This window comes from Aquarana catesbeiana, linkage group LG01, assembly GCF_042186555.1.
Source record: "Aquarana catesbeiana isolate 2022-GZ linkage group LG01, ASM4218655v1, whole genome shotgun sequence".
NCBI lineage: Eukaryota > Metazoa > Chordata > Amphibia > Anura > Ranidae > Aquarana > Aquarana catesbeiana.
The window spans coordinates 903,019,225-903,039,175 of NC_133324.1; the positions used below are offsets into that span (position 1 = coordinate 903,019,225).

Consider the following 19,951-nt stretch of genomic DNA (forward strand, 5'->3'; position numbering starts at 1 on the left):
CATTATCGGTCAACCCCTAGTTAAAACAGGCTGCAAGGAGGAGAATCTGCCCTCCCACTGCCTGTCAGAGGTCTCCGAAAAGCAATAAAATGCTCATTGCTTTCAGAGAAGCGGTAAAGGCTGCCGCACATGTAAACATTAAGGAGAACTTTTATAAAGCAGTGGATAGGATTTTTACCAAACATTCACTGGTGTGAATCAATCACTGTCATAAAACAAACTGATCTGAAAAGAATATTGGTGAATATCAGATTCACAGCTTTATAAAAATGTCCCTGTGTTTGCATTGTCACCCTAGGACAGGAAACATGTTAATGGTAGGAGTGTCAGGTAAAAATATAAAGAAAAGAAAAGCCTGAAAGCCAAAACTAATGTAGTGTAGCCACATCTAAGAACTGCTAAGCTACAATATATTAAATATTTTTTTAGATACACTTAAAAATGAGGCACAATTAGACTGCTTTCACACCGAGGCACTTTACAGGCGCTATAGTGCTAAAAATAGCGCCTGCATAGCGCCTGTAAAGAGCCGCTCCTCTCACTCCAGTGTGTGCTGCAGCGGTGCTTTCAACCCTTTTTCGTCCGCTAGCGGGGGTTAAAAGCGCCCCGCTAGTGGGCAAAAACTACAGTAAAGCGCTGCTACAAATAGCGGCGATTTACCGCTGACACCGTCAACTCCCCAGTGTGAAAGTAGCCTTAAAGCCAAAACTTTTGATAGAAGTACCTACAGTGAGGGAAAAAAGTACTTGATCCCCTGCTGATTTTGTACGTTTGCCCACTGGCAAAGAAATGATAAGTCTATTTTTAATGGTAGGTTTATTTTAACAGTGAGAGACCGAACAAAATTATCCACAGAAACGCACTTAAAAAAATGTATAGATTGATTTGCATTTTATTGAAATAAGAACTTGATCCCCCATCAGCAAGATTTCAGGCTACCAGGTGTCTTCTATACAGGTAACGAGCTGAGCTTAGGAGCACTCCCTTTAAGAGAGTGCTCCTAATCTCAGCTTATTAACTATATAAAAGACACCTGTCCACAGAAGCCAGATTCCAATCTCTCCACCATGGCCAAGACCAAAAAGCTGTCCAAGGATGTCAGGGACAAGATTTTAAACCTACACAAGGCTGGAATGGGCTACAAGACCATCTCCAAGCAACTTGATGAGAGGGTGACAACAGTTGCTGCAATTATTCGCAAATTGACGCACATAATAACTGTCAACCTGCCTCGGTCTGGGGCTTCATGCAAGATCTCAACTCATGGAGGTTTAATAATGAGAATGGTGAGGAATCAGCCCAGAACTACACAAGATAATCTTGTCAATGAACTCAAGGCAGCTGGGACCATAGTCACCGAGAAAACAATTGATAATACACTACGCCATGAATGACTAAAATCCTGCAGCGCCCCCAAGAACCCTCCTGCTCAAGAAAGCACATGTACAGGCCCGTCTGAAGTTTGCTAATGAACATCTGAATGATTCAGAGGAGAACTGGGTGAAAGTGTTGTGGTCAGAAGAGACCAAAATCAAGCTTTTTGGCATCAACTAAACTCGGAGGAGGAGGAATGCTGCCTATGACCCCAAGAACACTGTCAAACATGGAGGTGGAAACATTATGCTTTGGGGTGTTTTTCTGCTAAGGGGACAGGACAACTTCATCCCATCAAAGGGACGATGGACAGGGCCATGTACCATCAAATCTTGGGTGAGAACCCCCTTCCCTCAGCCAGGGCATTGAAAATGGGTCATGGATGGGTATTCCAGCATGATAATGACCCAAAACACACGGCTAAGGCAACAAAGGAGTGGCTCAAGAAGAAGCCCATTAAGGTCATGGAGTGGCCTAGCCAATCTCCAGACCTTAATCCCATAGAAAACATGTGGTGGGAGCTGAAGGTTCGAGTTACCAAACATCAGGCTCGAAACCTTAATGACATGGAGAGGATATGCAAAGAGGAGTGGGACAAAATCCCCCCTGAGATGTGTGCAAACCTGGTGGCCAACTACAAGAAACGTCTCACCTCTGATTTCCAACAAGGGTTTTGCCACCAAATACTAAGTCATGTTTTGCGAAGGGGTCAAATACTTATTTCACTCATTAAAATGCAAATCATATTTATAGCTTTTTTGAAATGCGTTTTTCTGGATATTTTTGTTATTCTGTCTGTTAAAATAAATCTACCATTAAAATTAGACTACCGTATATACTCGAGTATAAGTCGAGATTTTCAGCCCCTTTTTTTAGGCTGAAAGTGCCCCCCTCGACTTATACTCGAGTCACCGCCGTCTGCCTACATGATCAGCGTGTCATGCAGGCTGACGCCGGCCAGCGTGTGCTCTTACCATTCTGCGGCCAGTCCACTGTTCAAAAGCCGCGCCTCCTCCTCGTCTGTGATAGGCAGAAAACTCAATTTCCCAGCAGTCAGCCTATCACGGACATTCTCTCATCCTCGTCCGTGGTATGAGGATGAGAGAATGTCTGTGATAGGCTGACCGCTGACTGCTGGGAAATGGAGTGTTCTGCCTATCACGGATGAGGAGGCGCGGCTTTTGAACAGGAGAATGGCCGACGCTGATCTTTGCAGAGCGGCACACACAGGACACAGGTAGGATGCGCACATACACAGGACACAGGTAGGCGACACATGCACACATACACAGGGACCCAGGGAGGTATACAGCTGCAGATGGGCATTGTTGACCCTCTTTTTCCACTTACAGTAGCTGCTGCATTTCTCACCCTCGTCTTATACTCGGGTCAATACGTTTTTTCTATTGTTTTTTGGTAAATTAGGGCCTCGACTTATACTCGGATCTACCTTTACTCGAGTATATACGGTAATCATTTCTTTGTCAGTGGGCAAACGTACAAAATCAGCAGGGGATCAAATACTTTTTTCCCCCTCACTGTATAAATCTCTACTAAAAAAAAAAAAAAAAACAGCTTTACCTGTACTTTATTTTGTGTACACGTGCCTGCAGTGCACACTCCTATTTGTAAGCCACTGGGAATAGAGACAGGTGCCAGGACGATGCAACTCTGGCAGGTATCCACAGGAGTTACAGCATCACTAAGCCTCTAAAGCATGCAGAAAGAAGATGTCAAGAGATGTAGCAATAAGGATAAGCAGAGAGTAGGCCTTGTATTACAGGGGGAGGTCAAACTAGCAGGGAAGTAAGTCCCTGGCCCCCCATGGTCATTTCTAACAAGACATAAGGTGACGTATACGATATGACGTGCTGAGTAGTGCGGCTTTTCACAGATGCCTGCTCTTATGCTTTGTTTATATTGACATTATTTAATAAAGCTACAAGTCATTTTACGGTATCATGCTATGTGGAGTGCTTTCTTTTCCAAATATGGACATTTTTTTTTTTTCTTCATGGCTATTGCTTAAGCAGATCCTGTAGAGGTGTTGGTGTAGCAGAGGAACCTGCCCATGGATGCTATGCATTAATCTGTTGTTTGGGAAGGAGCAATAGGCCTCCTAAGGGGTCTCATTCTACAGTAATTATGAATTACATGATTTGCTTTGATTTATTAATCCCTTAAAAAGGGACAGAGTCATATGCTATATTATGTTAAAACGTTTTTGATGATATGTTTGGCACTATTTTGCACATATATGAATTGGCTATACTTATTGATTTTAAAGTGATCGCACAACACATATTGGTATTATTTAATATTCGTTTATGGATATTCGTGGATGCTGCTATCTTTTTCACAGTTATAAAGTTTTAAATTCAATTGGCATTTGCAGTAAGACCCCTTTCACACCGAGCTGCCTATAGCGGCGGCGGTAAAACGCCGCTATTTTTAGCGTCGTCTTACCGTCGGATTTGCGGCGCATTTCGCCCGCTAGCGGGGGCGTTTACCCCCTGCTAGCAGCCAAGGGTTAAAACCGCCCGCAATAGCGGCGTTTTGCCGGCGGCATCCCAGCGCTGCCCCATTGATTACAATGGGGAGCAGCGGTAAACACACCGCTCCTTCACCGCTCCAAAGAAGCTGCTGGCAGGACTTTTCCTGACATCCTGCCAGCGCACCGCTCCGGTGTGAAAGCCCTCGGGCTTTCACACTGGAAACAATAGAGCAGCTGTTTGAGGGCAGATTGCAGGCGCTATTTTTAACGCTATAGCGCCTGCAAAACGCCCTCGGTGTGAAAGGGGTCTTAGTGCAGAGATATAGTACATTTTCCATTAAGTCAGGTAGACCATTGCAAATCTGGGCCTAGAAGAAGTGGACCACAGACCCAACACCATTCCAGTCAGGAAGAAAACAAGAAGTTTTGGTGAGCTCTTAGACGACATTGCCAGTGAGGTCAGATAAGGGGCTATTTCTAATACATTGCAAGGGCAGCCCTTGAAAGACTGAAAGAACCAGGTTATGGTCCCTCAAAAGGATATTGCCGAGTAAAACTTTTTGGAGGAGCAAAGAGTTTTTCAGGGAGAGGCCAGCTGCCATACAAGACAGGCTCTGATAAGTGAATGGTCTGAGAAGGTCTATACAGGTTTGGGAAATTTTAGGGAGGTCTTGGCAGAGACTTTGGGGTGAGCATACTCAGGCTGCTCTAATGTTAAACTAGACGAGGTCAACAAAAGGTAGCAGCTGTGTCCCTAAATTTGGATGAAATCACCACCAAAGGCATCTCATCCTGATCTGGTTCCTTAGAAGAGGTTGGATATTTATGGTCTATATAGTGCGGAAAATATTTATTTGATCCCCTGCAGATTTTGTAAGCTTGCACACTTACAAAGAAATGAAGGGTCTATCATTTTTATCATAGGTGTATCTTAAGTGATAGAACCAGGATATCAAACACGGTACAAATGTTATAAAATGGAGTTGCAGTTCAGTGAACTAAAATAAGTATCTGATCTCCAAGCAAAACATGACTTAGTAATTGGTGGAGAAACCCTTGTTGGCAAGCACAGAAGTAAGACATTTCTTGTAGTTGGTGACCAGGTTTGCACACATCTCAGGAGGGATTTTGATCCACTCTTCCTCACAGATCTTCTCTAAATCCTTAAGGTTTCTTGGCTGTCACTTGGCAACTCGAAGTTTCAGATCCCTCCATAAATTTTCTATAGGATTAAGGTCTGGAGACTGACTAGGCCACTCCATGACCTTAAAGTGATTGCAAAGTCTTGTTTTTTTTCAATAATAACAAACATGTTATACTTACTTGCTCTGTGCAGTGGATTTGCAGAGCAGCCTGGATCCTCCTCTTCTCAGGTCCCTCTGTGCTCCTGGTCCCTCCTGGTGAGTAACCCCACAGCAAGCAGCTTGCTATAGGGGCACCCAAGCCAAGTCACAGCTCCCCGTGTCCATTCAGACATGGAGCTGAGGCCCAGCCCCACCCCCCTCTCTCCTGATTGGCTTACTGACTTTGATTGACAGCAGTGGGAGCCAATGGCGCCACTGCTGTGTCTCACCAAATAGGGAGGGAGAGTTTCGGATGGCTAAGACACTTGAGGACATCGCTGGACAGAGATGGAGCTCAGGTAAGTATTAGGGGGTGCTGGGGCAGCTGCTGCACACAGAAGGCTTTTATCTTAATGCATTAAGATAAAAAAAACCTTCTGCCTTTACAACTCCTTTAATGTGCTTCTTCTTGAACCACTTCTTTGTTGCCTTGGCGGTATGTTTTGGGACATTATCATGCTGGAAGACCTATTCACTACTCATCTTCAGTGTTCTGGCTGAAGGAAGAAGGTTCTCATCCAAGATTTTACAATACATGGCCCCTCAATGTGGCAAAGTCGGTCTGCACCTTTAGCAGAGAAACCGCCCCAAAGCACGTTTCCACCTCTGCGTTCAACTATAGGGATGGTGTTCTTAGGGAGATAGTCAGCATTTTTTCTTCCTCCAAATACGGCGAGTTGAGTTAATGACAATGAGCTCAATTTTGGTTTCATCTGACCACAGCACTTTCTTCCAATCTTTCTCTGAATCATTTAGATGTTCACTGGCAAACTTCAGACGAGCCTGTACATGTGCCTTCTTGAGGAGAAGGACCTTACAGGATTTTAATCAATGTTAATGGTTTGTTTGGTGACTCTGGTCCCAACTGCCTTAAAAACCCCTTCCTGCCGACCGTACGCAGATATGCGTACTCGGCTTTCCGGGGTTATACCGGGATGATGCCCGCAGCTGCAGGCATCATCCCGGTACCGTTGTTTAGAGCAGGCGATCGGCTACCCGTATATAACAACCGATGCGACTAAAAGCCGCTCGGCTGTTATACCAGAGGAGCGGGAGGGGACATCTCCCCCCCCCCCTCCGGCCGTCGCTCTTACCGGGCCTCCCGTGCGATCGGGAGGCCTGGTGTCCAATCGGCTGTCTCCGGCGGCTGAGGGTGGGCTGGAACAAAGCCGTGGGCGGCTTCGTTCCAGCCTTCTCAATGTAAACGCGGAAGCGACGTCACTTCCTGTTTACTCGGCTGCCAGTGGCGCCGAATTTAAAAAAATATACAGTATTCAGAATCGCCGTTTTCGGCGATCTGAATACTTTGACGTGCAGAGGAGGGATCGGAGGTCTTTTAGACCCCCGATCCCTCCATAAAGAGTACCTGTCACCACTTATTACTGTCACAAGGGATGTTTACATTCCTTGTGACAGCAATAAAAGTAAAAAAAAAAACCTTTAAAAACACAATTTATAAATCTAAAAATAAATAAAAAAAATTTTTTAAAGTGCCCCCGTCCCCGCGAGCTCGCGCAGCGAAGAAAACGCATACGGAAGTCGCGCCGGCATATGTAAACGGTGTTCAAATCACACATGTGAGATATCGCCGCGATAGTCAGAGTGAGAGCAATAATTCTAGCCCTAGACCTCCTCTGTAACTCTAACCTGGTAACCGTAAAAAAAATTTAAAGCGTCGCCTATGGAAATTCATAGCTACCATAGTTTGTCGCCATTCCACGAGGGCGTTATAAAGCGTGACATGTTTAGTATCTATTTACTCGGCGTAACATCATCTTTCACATTATACAAAAAAATTGGGGTAACTTTACTGTTTGGATTTTTTAAAATTCATGGAAGTGTCCCTTTTCCAAAAGTTTGCGTTTAAAACACCGCTGCACAAATACCGTGTGATATAAAATATTGCAACAATCTCCATTTTATTCTCTGCTAAAAAATATATATATAATGTTTGGGGGTTCTAAGTAATTTTCTAGCAAAAAATATGGATTTTAACTTGTAAACACCAAATTTCAAAAATAGGCTTAGTCATGAAAGGGTTAAAGGGGACCTTCAGTCACTTTTTCAACTTTCCATCTATTAAATCTTCTGCCCTTGTTGTTTTAACTTTGGATAGTAAAACTTTTTTTTCTGCCAGTAAATACCTTATACAGCCCGCTTCCTGTTTATTGTCTGCACATCATGCACAGCTCTCTCTCTCACGAGTTTGCCAGGAAGGGAGGGGGGATGAGTCATAAGAGGGCCAATCAGAGCTGGAGGTGTGCCTCTGTGTGTTTGTGTAAATCCAGGAAGTGAACAGGCAGCAGCTTCAGCTGCCCACAGTTAAAATGGTTGCAGCCAGATTCAGTGGGGGGAGATTGCTGCAGCATATTTGGAAATTATAAAATCACAGTATATATATATATATATAAAATAATATGCAAAGTGGTTGGAGGGAAGCTTCAGAATGGCAAAGATGTTTTTATTACAAATGTGAGCAGACTGCAGTTCCTCTTTAAGATCATTCACAAGCTCCTCCCGTGTATTTCTGGGCTAAGCCCTCACTTTTCTCATAATCATCCTAACCCCATGAGGTGAATTGCATAAAGCTCCAGACGCAGGGTGAACGAAAGTTATTTTATTTCTTTCATATGCAAATAATCACTCTAACAGTTGTCTCATCTTTCACTAAGCTTCTTGCTGATGGTCTTTTAGTCCATTCTAGCCTTGCCTGACAGCTCTTTGGTCTTGCACGTGATGTTAGGTTTGAATGGAAGAAAGATTCTGTGGACAGGTGTCTTTTACACACATAATGAGTTGCCATTGGGAGCACCTTCTTAAAGAGAAGGCCCAGCCCGTGCACGAAAAAATAAAAAGTCAGCAGCTACAAATACTGAAGCTGCTAACTTTTAATATATGGACACTTACCTGTTCAGGGAGCCCGCGATGTCAGCACCGCAGCCATTCCTGGTAAGGGAACCCTGCACATGAGCGAAGCACACTGCGCTTTCTAATTGGTCTGGCAGCGGAGGAAGGAGCCGAACTTCCAGGAGCCAGGGCGGGACAGGTACCTCTTAAAAATAGGTACCCTGTCCCCCCCCCCAAAAAAAAGGTGCACCGGAGGGGGGGGGAGGAGATGCATAAGCGGAAGTTCCACTTTTGAGTGGAACTCTGCTTTAAATTGACAGGACTAATCTGTGTACCACATGAGCACATACTGTAACCAGTCTGTAGGAGCCAGAATTATTGTTGGTTGGTAGGTGATCAAATATTTAGTTTACTCACTGAACTACAACTCAATTTATAACATTTGTATCTTGTTTTTTTTTTGGATTTTTGGTTGATGTTTTGTCTCTATCATTTAAAATACACCCATGACAAAAATTATAGACCCTTCATTGCTTTGAAAGTGGGCAAACTTACAAAATCTGCAGGGGATCAAATAATTATTTTCCCCACCGTATACTGATCAGTCAAGGTATCGGCAGCTTGCGATCTGCCATGTGAGGTGCAAAGGGTCCCCAAAGGGGTATTACTCACAACTTTAAAGTGGAGCTCCACACAAAAGGGGAAGTTCCGCTTTAAGGCCTCCTCCCAGTTGTGAAATGGTGCTTTTGGGGAGGAGGGGGAAGCGGGTACCTAACTGACTTCTGTTCCGATCACCTAAGGTGAGCAGAAGTAGACATTTTCCTTCCCCCCTTCCAAAGGCTTCTGGGACACAAGACAGGTCCCAGAAGACTTCAGGACTAAGGATGAGCGACGGCATGTTCACACACTCCACATGCAGAGCCCGCCAGGAAGTCGGCGCTGTGCTAATCACAGGCATTGAGACATTTCCGATCCCTGCAGCCGCACATCGGGAAAATGTCTCACTGCCTGTGATTAGCGCAGCGCCGTGCAGACTTCCTGGCGGGCTCTGCACGCGGAGAGTGCGAACACGCCGGAGCTCATCCTTACACGGGACCAGTCACAGAGCGCAGCACACATGCCCAGTGGACACCCGGCTGTGAAGCCACAAGCTGTCACAGCCAGGTGCCTATAGTAAAGAACAAACATTATCTCGCGCTTGCAGTGGTTAACCCAGGGGTACACAGTGCAAAATCCCTTCTTAGCGCCAATGCTCTTGCTGCCCTCTTAGGACAATGGGTATCCTCAGACTAAAAAGAAAAAGGTGCACTGACCTAGCAAATTACCTTAAGAAAAGTTTATTGAGGTAATGTGCTAGGTCGGTGTGCCCTTGAGGAAGGATGAGGCACTATAGGTGGCTAAATGTAGGAAATGTTCACAGATCACTGAAGCACCATGCAACAAAGTCAAGGTTCAGGTATGGTCCCTTAGGGCTCAGTCGAGCAGTCAAACTGAGGCTAGCTGGGGGTGGCAAGGAAGTCTTTTTTTGCCAGTGTTCAAGGTAGCTGCATATAACACACGAGGTTGTCTCGCTGTCATGTGGAACCAATGATTTAAAGTGGAGCTTCAGTCACTTGTGCAAAAACGAAGTCAGCAGCTACAAAAACTGTAGCTGCTAACGTTAAACAGACACTCGCCTGTCTAAAGATCCAGTGCCATCCTCATCCGTGCCAGTTCTTTACCAGTCTTCGGGTCACCGGCATGTTAACTGTGGGCAGCCAGCTTCCAACTGTGCAGGGAGGGGGGAGACAACCTCTGGTGGATCTGCCACTGTGATTCAAGTGGGAGTGGGTACCTGCCAAAACCACTCCCTCCAAAAAAATTATTTCTTCCAAGTGGGGGGGGAGTGGAACCTTCCCCCCCTTTTGGGTGATTTTCCACTTTAATTATTCTGAGTCACTGAACTGGAACAAATAAATGTTCTTGATCAATGTACTGAAGACCAAAACAGCTAGGCAACTGGCATTTCAGAAAAACTTCACCAATAGCAACCTACATTTTTCTCTCACAAGTTTTCTTTAGGCTGGGTTCACATTCAAGCCACATGCGGCTCATGGCAGGGGTCTGGTGCGCCCGTCCTCAGGTTCAGGGCCGAATGCTCTGCAGCCGCCCCGGAGATATGTGAACCAACTCCCTAGAGATCCAGTCACAATCTCCTGTCATGCGAATTGGATGCGAGGAAACCCACAACCCATTCGCACTAGTGTGAACCCAGCCTCAAAGTGGGTTTTTAACGACATGTCCTCATTGGTGCAATTTCCCTATGTTTTGGTAGCAGGATGTCATAGAAACAGCAAGTGACAGGGAACCTCTCCATTGGACACACCGACAATAATAAAAAACAATTTCTAGTGGATTGGGTAAGGCAGCCTTTCTTAAACTTATTACCCCAGAGCAGGGGTCTCAAAACTGGTGGCCATCCAGCTATTGCGAAACTACGAGTCCCGTCATGCCTCTGCCGGTGGGAGTCATGCTTGTAACTGTCATTCTTGCAATGCCTCATGGGACTTGTAGTTTCGCAACAGCTGGAAGGCCGCCAGTTTGAGATCCCTGCCCCAGAGGAACCCTTGAAACCATTTTCAAGTTTCAGGAGTCCCTCCTAAGTGTAATTTATCTAGGTCATTGGGAAGGGGGAACACTTACACTGTTAGTAGGAAGAATGCCACCCTTATAGATAACTAAAATATAATAGGTGTCATGCTGCTGGCCCTGCCAAGTGGCGTTAGACCCAGAACTATGCAGACACCATCAGATAGGTCGATCAGCCACAACTTGGGGAACCCCTGGCAACCTCTGGAGGAACTGTGGGCAGGAAAGGCTAGTGTAAGAGTTAAGCGGAACGATACTCACCTTGGCTCCAGGGATGTGGAGTCCCCAAACTGACGTCTTGTTGCGGCGGACTTCCGGGTCTGATAGTCGGCAGCTTTCATTGGCTGGGTGGGGATGATGTACAGTCAGATTTGGCACTGCCAAATTTGTACAGTGAGCTGCGAGAGCACGGCTCAATGTACAAGGGTGGACAGGCAGGTAAATAATTTTAAAGGAAAAGTTCCTTTGTAAAAAAAAAATAAAAAAAAAAAAAATTAAATGCACTTCTTTTTGCAGGTAAAAAAAAAAAAAAATTGCTTTTATTTCATTAATTATTTTTTACTATAAGCCTGCAAAGCATCGAACCTGCGAACCCACAGACATTCTGCGTAAGCCGCCTACTCATAAGAGCAGGCAGTACCACACTGCCAGGAAGACTCAATCCACTACCTAGAGCGCTCAACCGTGCCCTGGTAGTTCAGTGAGAACTACAAGCCGTCAGCCACAAAAGCTTCTAGTTTTTACATTCACAGAACTCTGGGCTTTGCCCACACGGCCACGTATTATATATTTTTTTTTTTATTGTGACAGCGAGCAGGGGGAGATGATCCCTGCTCGCTCTCACAACAGGGGATCGAAGGGGGGGGGGGTTTAGGTGTGATGGCCGGTGCTACAGTAACATGTTACACCCTAAATATGGGTGTAACATGTTACAAAAGGTGATCTTCTCCTCCGATTGCAAATGTATGATCCCATAAAGACAAATCTCACAATAAAATCCAGTAAAAATAACTTTGAAGCAGAGCTCCACTCAAAAGGGGAAGTTTCGCTTTAAGCACTACCCCCCCCCCCCAATTTGCCACATTTGGGATGCCCATTTTTGGGGTGGGGGAGCAGGTACCCCCTTCTGCTTGGGCCACCTCCCTCCTTGTAATCCTTGTAATCTTCTGGGACACATCACAGGTCCCAGAAGACTGCCTGACCAATAGGTAAGCTGTCACAGCCGGGTGCCCACACTTGAGCCACGGGTTCGGGCGGCCGCAACGCTGGACCGTGGGACAGGCGAGTGTATGTTTATTAAAAGTCAGCAGCTACACTTTTTGATCGACGAACTCTGCTTTAAAGAAGAAGTACAGCCAAAGCTCGTTTGGGTGTACTTTTATAGATCACAGAAGTGCAGCTCGTTCTGCACTCCTGTGACCTGTTTTTAGCAGACGTCAGAGCCGGCTGTGGAAGGATCTTGACCATATGGTTACATTTCACTGAGGAGCCTGGACCAGCACCTGGCTCATTTGCCCCCCCACACAACCCGGTGCTCTGAGTGTGGGAGGGCGCAGGACAGCGGTGACAGACAGTCACCAGCTCTGCTCATAAAGCATTCTGAGAACTGAGCGATCAGCTGTGTTTGATCGCTCAGTTCTCAGTCTTAGAGTCGATGTTGCATTCGCCTAAGTATGATTTGACCCCAAATTTCTCTTAATGCAGAAGAGACAAAGCATGCCTGTTTGCCCATTTTTTAATTTTGGCCCAAAGTTCCTCTTTAGAAACTGTCAAGTCTTTTATAGTAGTCTCTCCCTGTTCTGACGACAATGGTTTCTCCCGCTGTCACGAGAACAGGAAAAGGGGAAATCTCTCTAGTGGGGCAATAGCAATAAGAACACAAAAAAAATTCAAAACATTTCCCCACTGGTCAAAACTTCACAAAACTTAGCTGGACAGTTGTATGCTGGAAATAGCACATACTAGGAAAGTGTGTCATTTTAAAAGTAGCAAGCTCAGCATTTCAAGGCCTTGCTTACATGTGATCTTATGTGTCTGTCATAGGCCTTGTGTACACCGGGCATTTAGAGCGAGATCCTGGCACTTTTGTGCAGGCAGAAGACACAGGTGCACCCATTCAACCCCGCTGCCGACAGCCTGTTAAACTCTATGAGACGCTGAAAGCTCCTGCGGCTGGACGGTGCACCAAGTGGTAATGACATTTACAGCATTAAACACCCAGGGATGAATGCCAGGAACACAAGTAGTCTGCATTCATACTTCCCTTAGGCTGGGTTCACACTATCTTCGCAAGAGGCTCACAGCAGGGGTCCGGTGCGTCCCCGTTCACTGTTTCAGTCTGAAATTTTGGCTGAATTCGGACCTGAAACAGACCAAAAGACGCACAGGGCTCCTGTACAAATTTGCGCCGGAGCCGCAGCAGAGATATGTGAACCGGCCTCATAGAGAGCCTGTCAAAATCACCTACCAATTTGCATCCAGTTTGCAATAGTGTAAGCCTGGCCTAAATGTTCATACCACTCTGTGCAGCAGCCAGCTGCAGCAGCTTTCAGCCTCTCAGTTTTACAGGCTGCCAGTAGCAGGGCTGGACAGTGCACCGGTGTCTTCTGCCACACTAAGTGCCGGTTCATACTTGTGTGATGTGGGAACCCTGCAAATCCACTGTGGGTTCCCGCATCGCACCCAACTCGCAAGGCAATTCACACTGCCATACGCGAACTGCAGGAAGTGTCAATACAATGTTAATGACACCCCCATTTCAGCTTGCATATCGCACTGCGAACTGACAGTTTGGACATGAATCGGATCGCATGGGCGTGAACACCCAAGCAATCCTATTCTGGTGCATACCAAAAAAAAGGGTCCTGTGCGAGTTTGGTCCGAATGTGATGTGAATTCAGCCATACTATCTGTATGGCTGAAATCGCATCACACAGACATCACATGTGATTTGCGGTGCGAATCACATGCGTTTTGTGTCGTGTGAACCGGCACTTAAACACAGATCTCAAGCACAAGGGGGTAAACGCTCAGTCTGCGTGAGGTCATAGTGCTGGAAGAGGAAGGAAAACTGGTCAGCTGACAAATACAGCCAAACTAATGATATCAAAACCAAAAGAAAAGATCTTGGCTCAGCTGACAGAAGCAAAACTAAGATTACAAGTTTTTGGAGTCCAGAATAACTGGCCTACATGTATTATGAATGTACCAAAGAGGACGCTGGTAGTGGACAAGCTACTGCAGAAATCAGCAGACAGTAGCTCCAGTCTGATAATTAAGGAGCCAGGGAACATTGTCCTCCAACATCAAATGATGCTCCAAAGATTTCGGTTGCAATGAGATTTATTAGCTAAGAAGATGTATCCATCCCTATTTCTAAGAACACAGAAAGTATGGTCATCTCTCAACATAAAAATTCAAAGGATGCAAACACAAAGCTAAACCAAAACTGTATATTTAAGGCAAATTACATGGAGAGGCTGTCAAGGAGGGTGTGGTTAACTTTATTAATCCATATATAGAAATGATAAAGGGGCTCCCCAGTTCCATCATGCATCATAGACCAGATCCAGGGGGCTCCCAATCACATCATATATGAAAGCAAAATAGTAAAAGGTGCAAACTTCAGCCATGTAAGAAAAATAAAAAACATGAAATTGTGTTTAATGAAGTCCCACTTAAACTTAGGAACTTCCAAAACAAAAATTAAGGGGAATTTATTTCCAGGGGAATTCCATGGCCTTTTGAATAGATTACATACTTTGGCAAGAATAGACATATATGAGGAACAGGACGTCTCACAATAGATTATACACTTACTAGTCCAGGGACACCGGTGTTGACTGCTGTGATTATACTTGCACTGAGGATATTGGTTACATCCCTAGATGCATATTACGCATTTTGGAACCTTTAAGAGATTCCCATCGGCATACTACAAACAGAAGATATTTTTTATAGAATCTCTTACTCACATACTGTGCATCCAGGAGAACTGGAAAGAGCACTAGTCCCAATTCACACTGCGCGGTAAATCCCACTCCCAGAACATACATTAATGAGACTATAATTACTCCCAGGACAATAAATAAAAGGGAGATCGGAGGCTTCTACTGGGGAAAGAGGATTCTTGTTTTTTCAATAAAGAACGCCACAAAGTCCCAAACTGTACACTGGATCAAGGAGAGTGTATGGTGTCAAGGAGAGTGTATGGTGTCACTTAAACCCAGGCTAGAAATCCCTCTTCCCCTTGCAGCTAATTGGAAAGAGCTTCCCACTCAGAACTTCTAACGATCAGCCGTTTTATTGCAGAAACTGAGCAGTATTCAGGGTGTTTTTTCTGGGTGGCTTCAAAGCGAGACTTTTTAATATCAAAATAGTGGTATTGTGCCATTCTGACTTTGGAAAAAAAAAAAAAAAAACCAGACCACACCAAAACATGATGATTCAAAAACAATGAATCATGGGGCCCCAGAGCCTCCAGCTGAGCAAAGATCATCCGTTTCATCAGGAACTACGTGAAATTTGAACGGTGCATAGCCAGGCTAAAGGATAAGTTCACCTTTGGGAACATGTGCCACCCGTTTTTAGGGTGGAACATGTAACACGTTCCCAGTGCTGCAGCTGCCGCCCGGGGAGAAGTCCCCTGTACTAGCTACCACTGTTGGAAAAACTGCGCAACCATGCGGAGACTCCGCCCACGTCATTCAGACGCACAGCTCCGTGTGTCTGAATGAACTACAAACCCCGATATCTTTTGCAGCTGTCAGCTTGTAGTTCTCAGTGAACTACCATGGCGCTGTGGTACTACATAAAGTCTTCCTGTCTGCGAGTGTCGGCTTACCCGTACGAGATGTACAGGCAAGCAGATACACTGACAGTGTGCAGGAGACATGCATTGCATCAGCGATCTACTGATCACTGGTGCAATGCATCCCAGGCTCCTGCAACAAAAAATAATAAATGCACATTTTTTTACCTGCAAAAAAAATGTGCATTTTTATTTTTTTAAAAGTGAAATTATTCTTTAAAACTGTACAGCAAACACTTCTTACTGAACAAAAGGGATCTGTGTCCAGCAGACGAACTTGGACAACCTTCAAACCCAAACTTGCACTTTTCTTTACACTCCAATAAGCTGTGAGCCGGGTTATCCCCCAGCCCTACGGCTCACAAGAGTACAAAAAAGCATGAGTTTTGGTTAGAGATGAGTCCAAACTCATCTCTAGCTGCTACATCAAGTTTACCTATTGGGGCCCCCCTCCATCCCGGCCCCATAGCAGCTGCATGGTCTGCTAACTCTTAAGTCGCACAACTGCACCTTTTTTTTCCCCAAAGTGATATACCATAAGGCACAGAGCACTTTTATCTGTGAGTGTGCACACGGGGGGGGGGCATTCAGAATGAAAGCACCCCATCGCAGTTTATGGCAAACATGGAATTCATTTCTGAAGACAGGCTGTAAGGTGAGAGAAAGCCTAGCACTAGGTGCTCAGTACCTGCTTGTACGGAACAGCTAATTGGTGAAGTTTAGAGGTTCTCTTGTTCAGAAAGACTGGGGGAAAGACCCAGCCCACAGCTCAGTGGAGCATAAGTTTGAAAGATTCCCAAGTTAAACTTACCCAATGGCCTACCTATCGGGGATCCCCTCTTACCCCAAGCTCTATAGCAGCTGCTAAGACCATTGTTAAACTACGCCCCCCCCCCCCCCAAAAAAAGTAGTCTACTATAAGGCACAGAGCCTTTACATCCATTTGGTGGGGCGGGGGGGGGGGGGGGGGCATTCAAAATGAAGGCACCCCCATTGCAACTCATGGCAAATGTGGAATGGATTTCTGAAGGCTGGCAGTAAGATATGAGAAAGCCTAGCACTAGGTGCTCTGGACCTGCTTGTACAGGACAGCCAATCACTGAGGTTCTTAGTGCCAGTTCACACAGGTGTGACCTGTCAGGCGACTTAGCCGCCTGATAAGTCGCGCTCCATGCATTGCAATGGAACCGTTCTAATAGGAGCGACTCAAGTTGCTCCGACTTAGAAAAAGGTTCCTGTACTACTTTGGGGCGACTTGTATTGACTTCTATACATAAGTTGTTTTGCAAGCTGCGCTGTACAGGGCGGTTTCAGAGTTGGGGAACTTTGAAGCCGCCCCTGTGTGAACTGGTGCTTAAGGATGGTTTCCACCTGGCTTTGTCCTTCACAGAGAAGTAAGCTGGGCTCACGCAAATGCGCTGCGGTTCGGTCACAGCATGACTGTATCTGTATTTTACACGCGGTTCCCATGGACTTCTACGTGTGCGTTTTCTGAAAGGGCATCAAAGATGCAGATGCTGGACCTTGCTGTGCTTTCATAAAAAATGCACCTTCTAACAGAAGTCAATGGGATAAATCAGGCTGCACCTAAACCGCGGTGCACCGGTGTGAGTTCGCCCTTAAGCAAGGCGGTAGGGAGAGGATGTATCGAAACCTCACCATCCGCTTTAACCCCCTAAATACCACACGTGTTGTACATGTTGCAGCATGGCGCCATTCACTTGAAGGGGTCATGCTCAGCATGCAGTATCGCCCGCTGTGTGAGACAGGGGGTATAGTTCCAAAGCTTTGCGACATGCTCACCTGGCGGCTGCAGGAAAATGGGAAGGTGGCAGCGATGGGGGGGTACTGTGAGGGGTAAAAATGAAGCCTGACCATTTGGTTTAAGGCTGGATTGAAACTATTGCGCATTGGATCCAATTTGTATGACAGGAGATTGTGACCAGCTCTCAATTGAGCCGGTTCACACATCTCCGGGGCAGCCGCGGAGTGCACTGCAGAAGAGTCTTCTGCATCTTTGGCTCCTCCGTTTCAGGTCCGAAATCAGCCCAAAATTCGGACCTGATTTGCGCCTGAAATGGATAACAGGGACACACCGGACCCCCTGCTGCCATCGAGCGGCTCCGCACAGTGTGAACCCAAGCGGAGCTGCACCCAAAAAGGGAAGCTCCGCTTGTTTGCCTTCTCCCTCCCTGCTGCCACATTTGGCACCTTGTGGGGGTGTGGAGCGGGTACCTGTTTTTGATAGGTACCCAATCCCACTTCCTGGTGCCAGGCTATTCACAAAGCGCAGCGCGCATTGCGCAGTAGGGAACCCAAGAGCCAATTGAAAAATTGGCTGGGGTGCCGACGTTGCGGGATCCCTGGACAAGTAAGTGTCCTAATAATAAACAGCTACAGTATTTGAAGCTGTTGACTTTAAAGCTGCATTCACACCTGAGTGTTTTCAGCTCATAAAACGCCTGGAAAAAAAAAAAAAAAAACGCCTGAATAACGCCCAGGAAGCAAAATCCTATTCATTTCAGTGGCACCTGTTCATATCTGAGCGTTTTGTCACCTGAAGCAAAACGCCTAAAAAACGCCCTAAGCTCACAAAAGAACATGAGTTTCTTTGGGGCATGTGCCTGAACAAAATCGCGGCAAAAACGCATGACTTTGACGCTCAGGTGTGAATGCAGCCTAAAGTGTAAGTTCACCTTCACAAAAAAAAATCTGTAAGGTGAACTTACACAGGTCCGTCCCCCCCAACCCCCACCAATCCCGCTGACTTGGACCGCGGCAATCTCCGGTTCTACGCCCCGGTACATCCGCGTCAGGAGTCTGGCGCTTAGAAATCCCCAGAGCCAAATGTCCAAAACGTCCCTAGCCAGGGCGGACGTTTTGGAGCATTCTAATTGGTCAGAGAGGATTTCTAAGCCCCGGATGCCTGGCGCGGATATACCGGGGCTTAGATCAGGTGAGCGGCACCGGGAGGGGGGCTGGGGGCGAGAAGGGGGGACCTGTGCAAGTTCACCTTACAGATTTTTTCCCTTTCAATGTATTGGTTGGGGAGGGGGGGTTGGGGCCTGGAGCTCCGCTTTAAAGCCCCCCTCCCCCCAATTGCAAGTGTAAACAAGTCCTTAAGGGAACAAATTTCGAGGATTCCGGCGTCCAGACGCACCCCACCCCACCTTCCCCCCAATATTTGGTCACGTTGATGCTACAGATGGGGGCTCAGAGAAGTAGACACCTTACACCGGCCTTGCTGCACCCCACAGATCAGGACTTTGTGGCTTAAGTGGCAGATGGGGGGGGCATTGGGGGTGCCATGGCCACCCAGGACAGCCAGAGGCTGCCTCCCCTCCACCCCTCAATCTACAGGTCCTATTTGGCCTACAGGGACCAAGGGAAGTCCCACAACATAAACAAACATGGGCAGTCTAGGCAACCAAGCCCTATAGTAATAGTGACTTCTGTAACCTCATAACAAACCAGACTCAGGACTGGGCAACCTGGAGGAACTACAAGTCCCAGCATTCCCCTCCCATAGCAGGCCTAGAGAGCCCTATGGGGCAGCCTGAGTCCCTCCTCCCCTCCCCCCATGTTTGGGGCCTGTCCCTGGCTGGGCTCACTCACACTCACCTGTCTGGCAGGGGATGGTGGGTTGGGCACTACTACTAATGTCACCCCCCGCCATAGGCACGCTACAAGTGGGTGCGGAGGGGCTGCTGCTCTGTGTTATACTCTCCACTAGCTGCGGGCTGATGGCACCCTCCGACGCCATGTCTCACTCTCCTACTTCCCCCACCCCTCCGGAGGGACTGGTCTAGCAGTAGGGTGTAGGCCGGCGACGTCACTCCGTGACGCAGGACAGATCCCAGCGGCTGGGCGAGTCCCGTGACCGGAAGTTGTTTGAGTTTCGTGAGGCGTGGTAGCGCCATCTTTGTTGTGGTCAAAGCCTTTTGGCTTCCTGTGGACGTGCTACGTGCTTTTAAAAAAGACGTTCTTAAAGTTTAATAGAAAACATTTTGGTCGATATGAGTTGGATTCGTTTATTTGAGTGAACTTTCCCTTGGAGCATGCTTGGAAACCTGTTTCCCTTTAAAAAAAAAAAAAAGTTCACCTTTAACCACTTCCAATCCGGGCCAATTCTGACACTTCACTCCTACATGTAAAAATCGAAAATCACTTAGAATCCCTAAAAATTATATATATATTGGATATAGCCAAATCAGTGGGATCCCTAAACGTGTCACTAGTCACGTTGCCTGCCACCAGCAGAGTCTCTCCTTGCATCAGGTGCCACCAGCAGAGTCAGTCTTCACACCAGTGTTCCCAACCTCAGTTCTTAAATCAGTGTCCCAGGCAGAACCATAGTTACCCCCCCCCGTACATAGTTACCCCCTCCCCCTGTACATAGTTTCCCCTCTCCCCCTGTACATAGTTTCCCCTCTCCCCCTAGTTACCCCCTGTACA

At 46.6% G+C, this 19,951-nt stretch overlaps 1 protein-coding gene across 4 annotated transcripts in view; it reads right to left on the reverse strand.

Annotated features, from left to right (window-relative positions):
• Positions 1 to 19,336, reverse strand: part of KRCC1 (lysine rich coiled-coil 1) — a 75,350-nt gene extending 56,014 nt beyond the window's left edge. The window contains exon 1 of one of the 4 annotated variants that reach the window (XM_073610985.1): positions 19,118 to 19,336. In XM_073610985.1, coding sequence (XP_073467086.1) covers positions 19,118 to 19,259 — 142 coding nt within the window. In that variant the 5' untranslated portion in view covers positions 19,260 to 19,336. Of the gene's footprint in view, positions 1 to 14,505; positions 14,606 to 14,660; positions 15,912 to 19,117 lie in introns of those variants that run through there. The other 3 variants (XM_073610984.1, XM_073610987.1, XM_073610986.1) reach the window with 3 other exon arrangements.
• Positions 19,337 to 19,951: the final 615 nt, after the last annotated feature.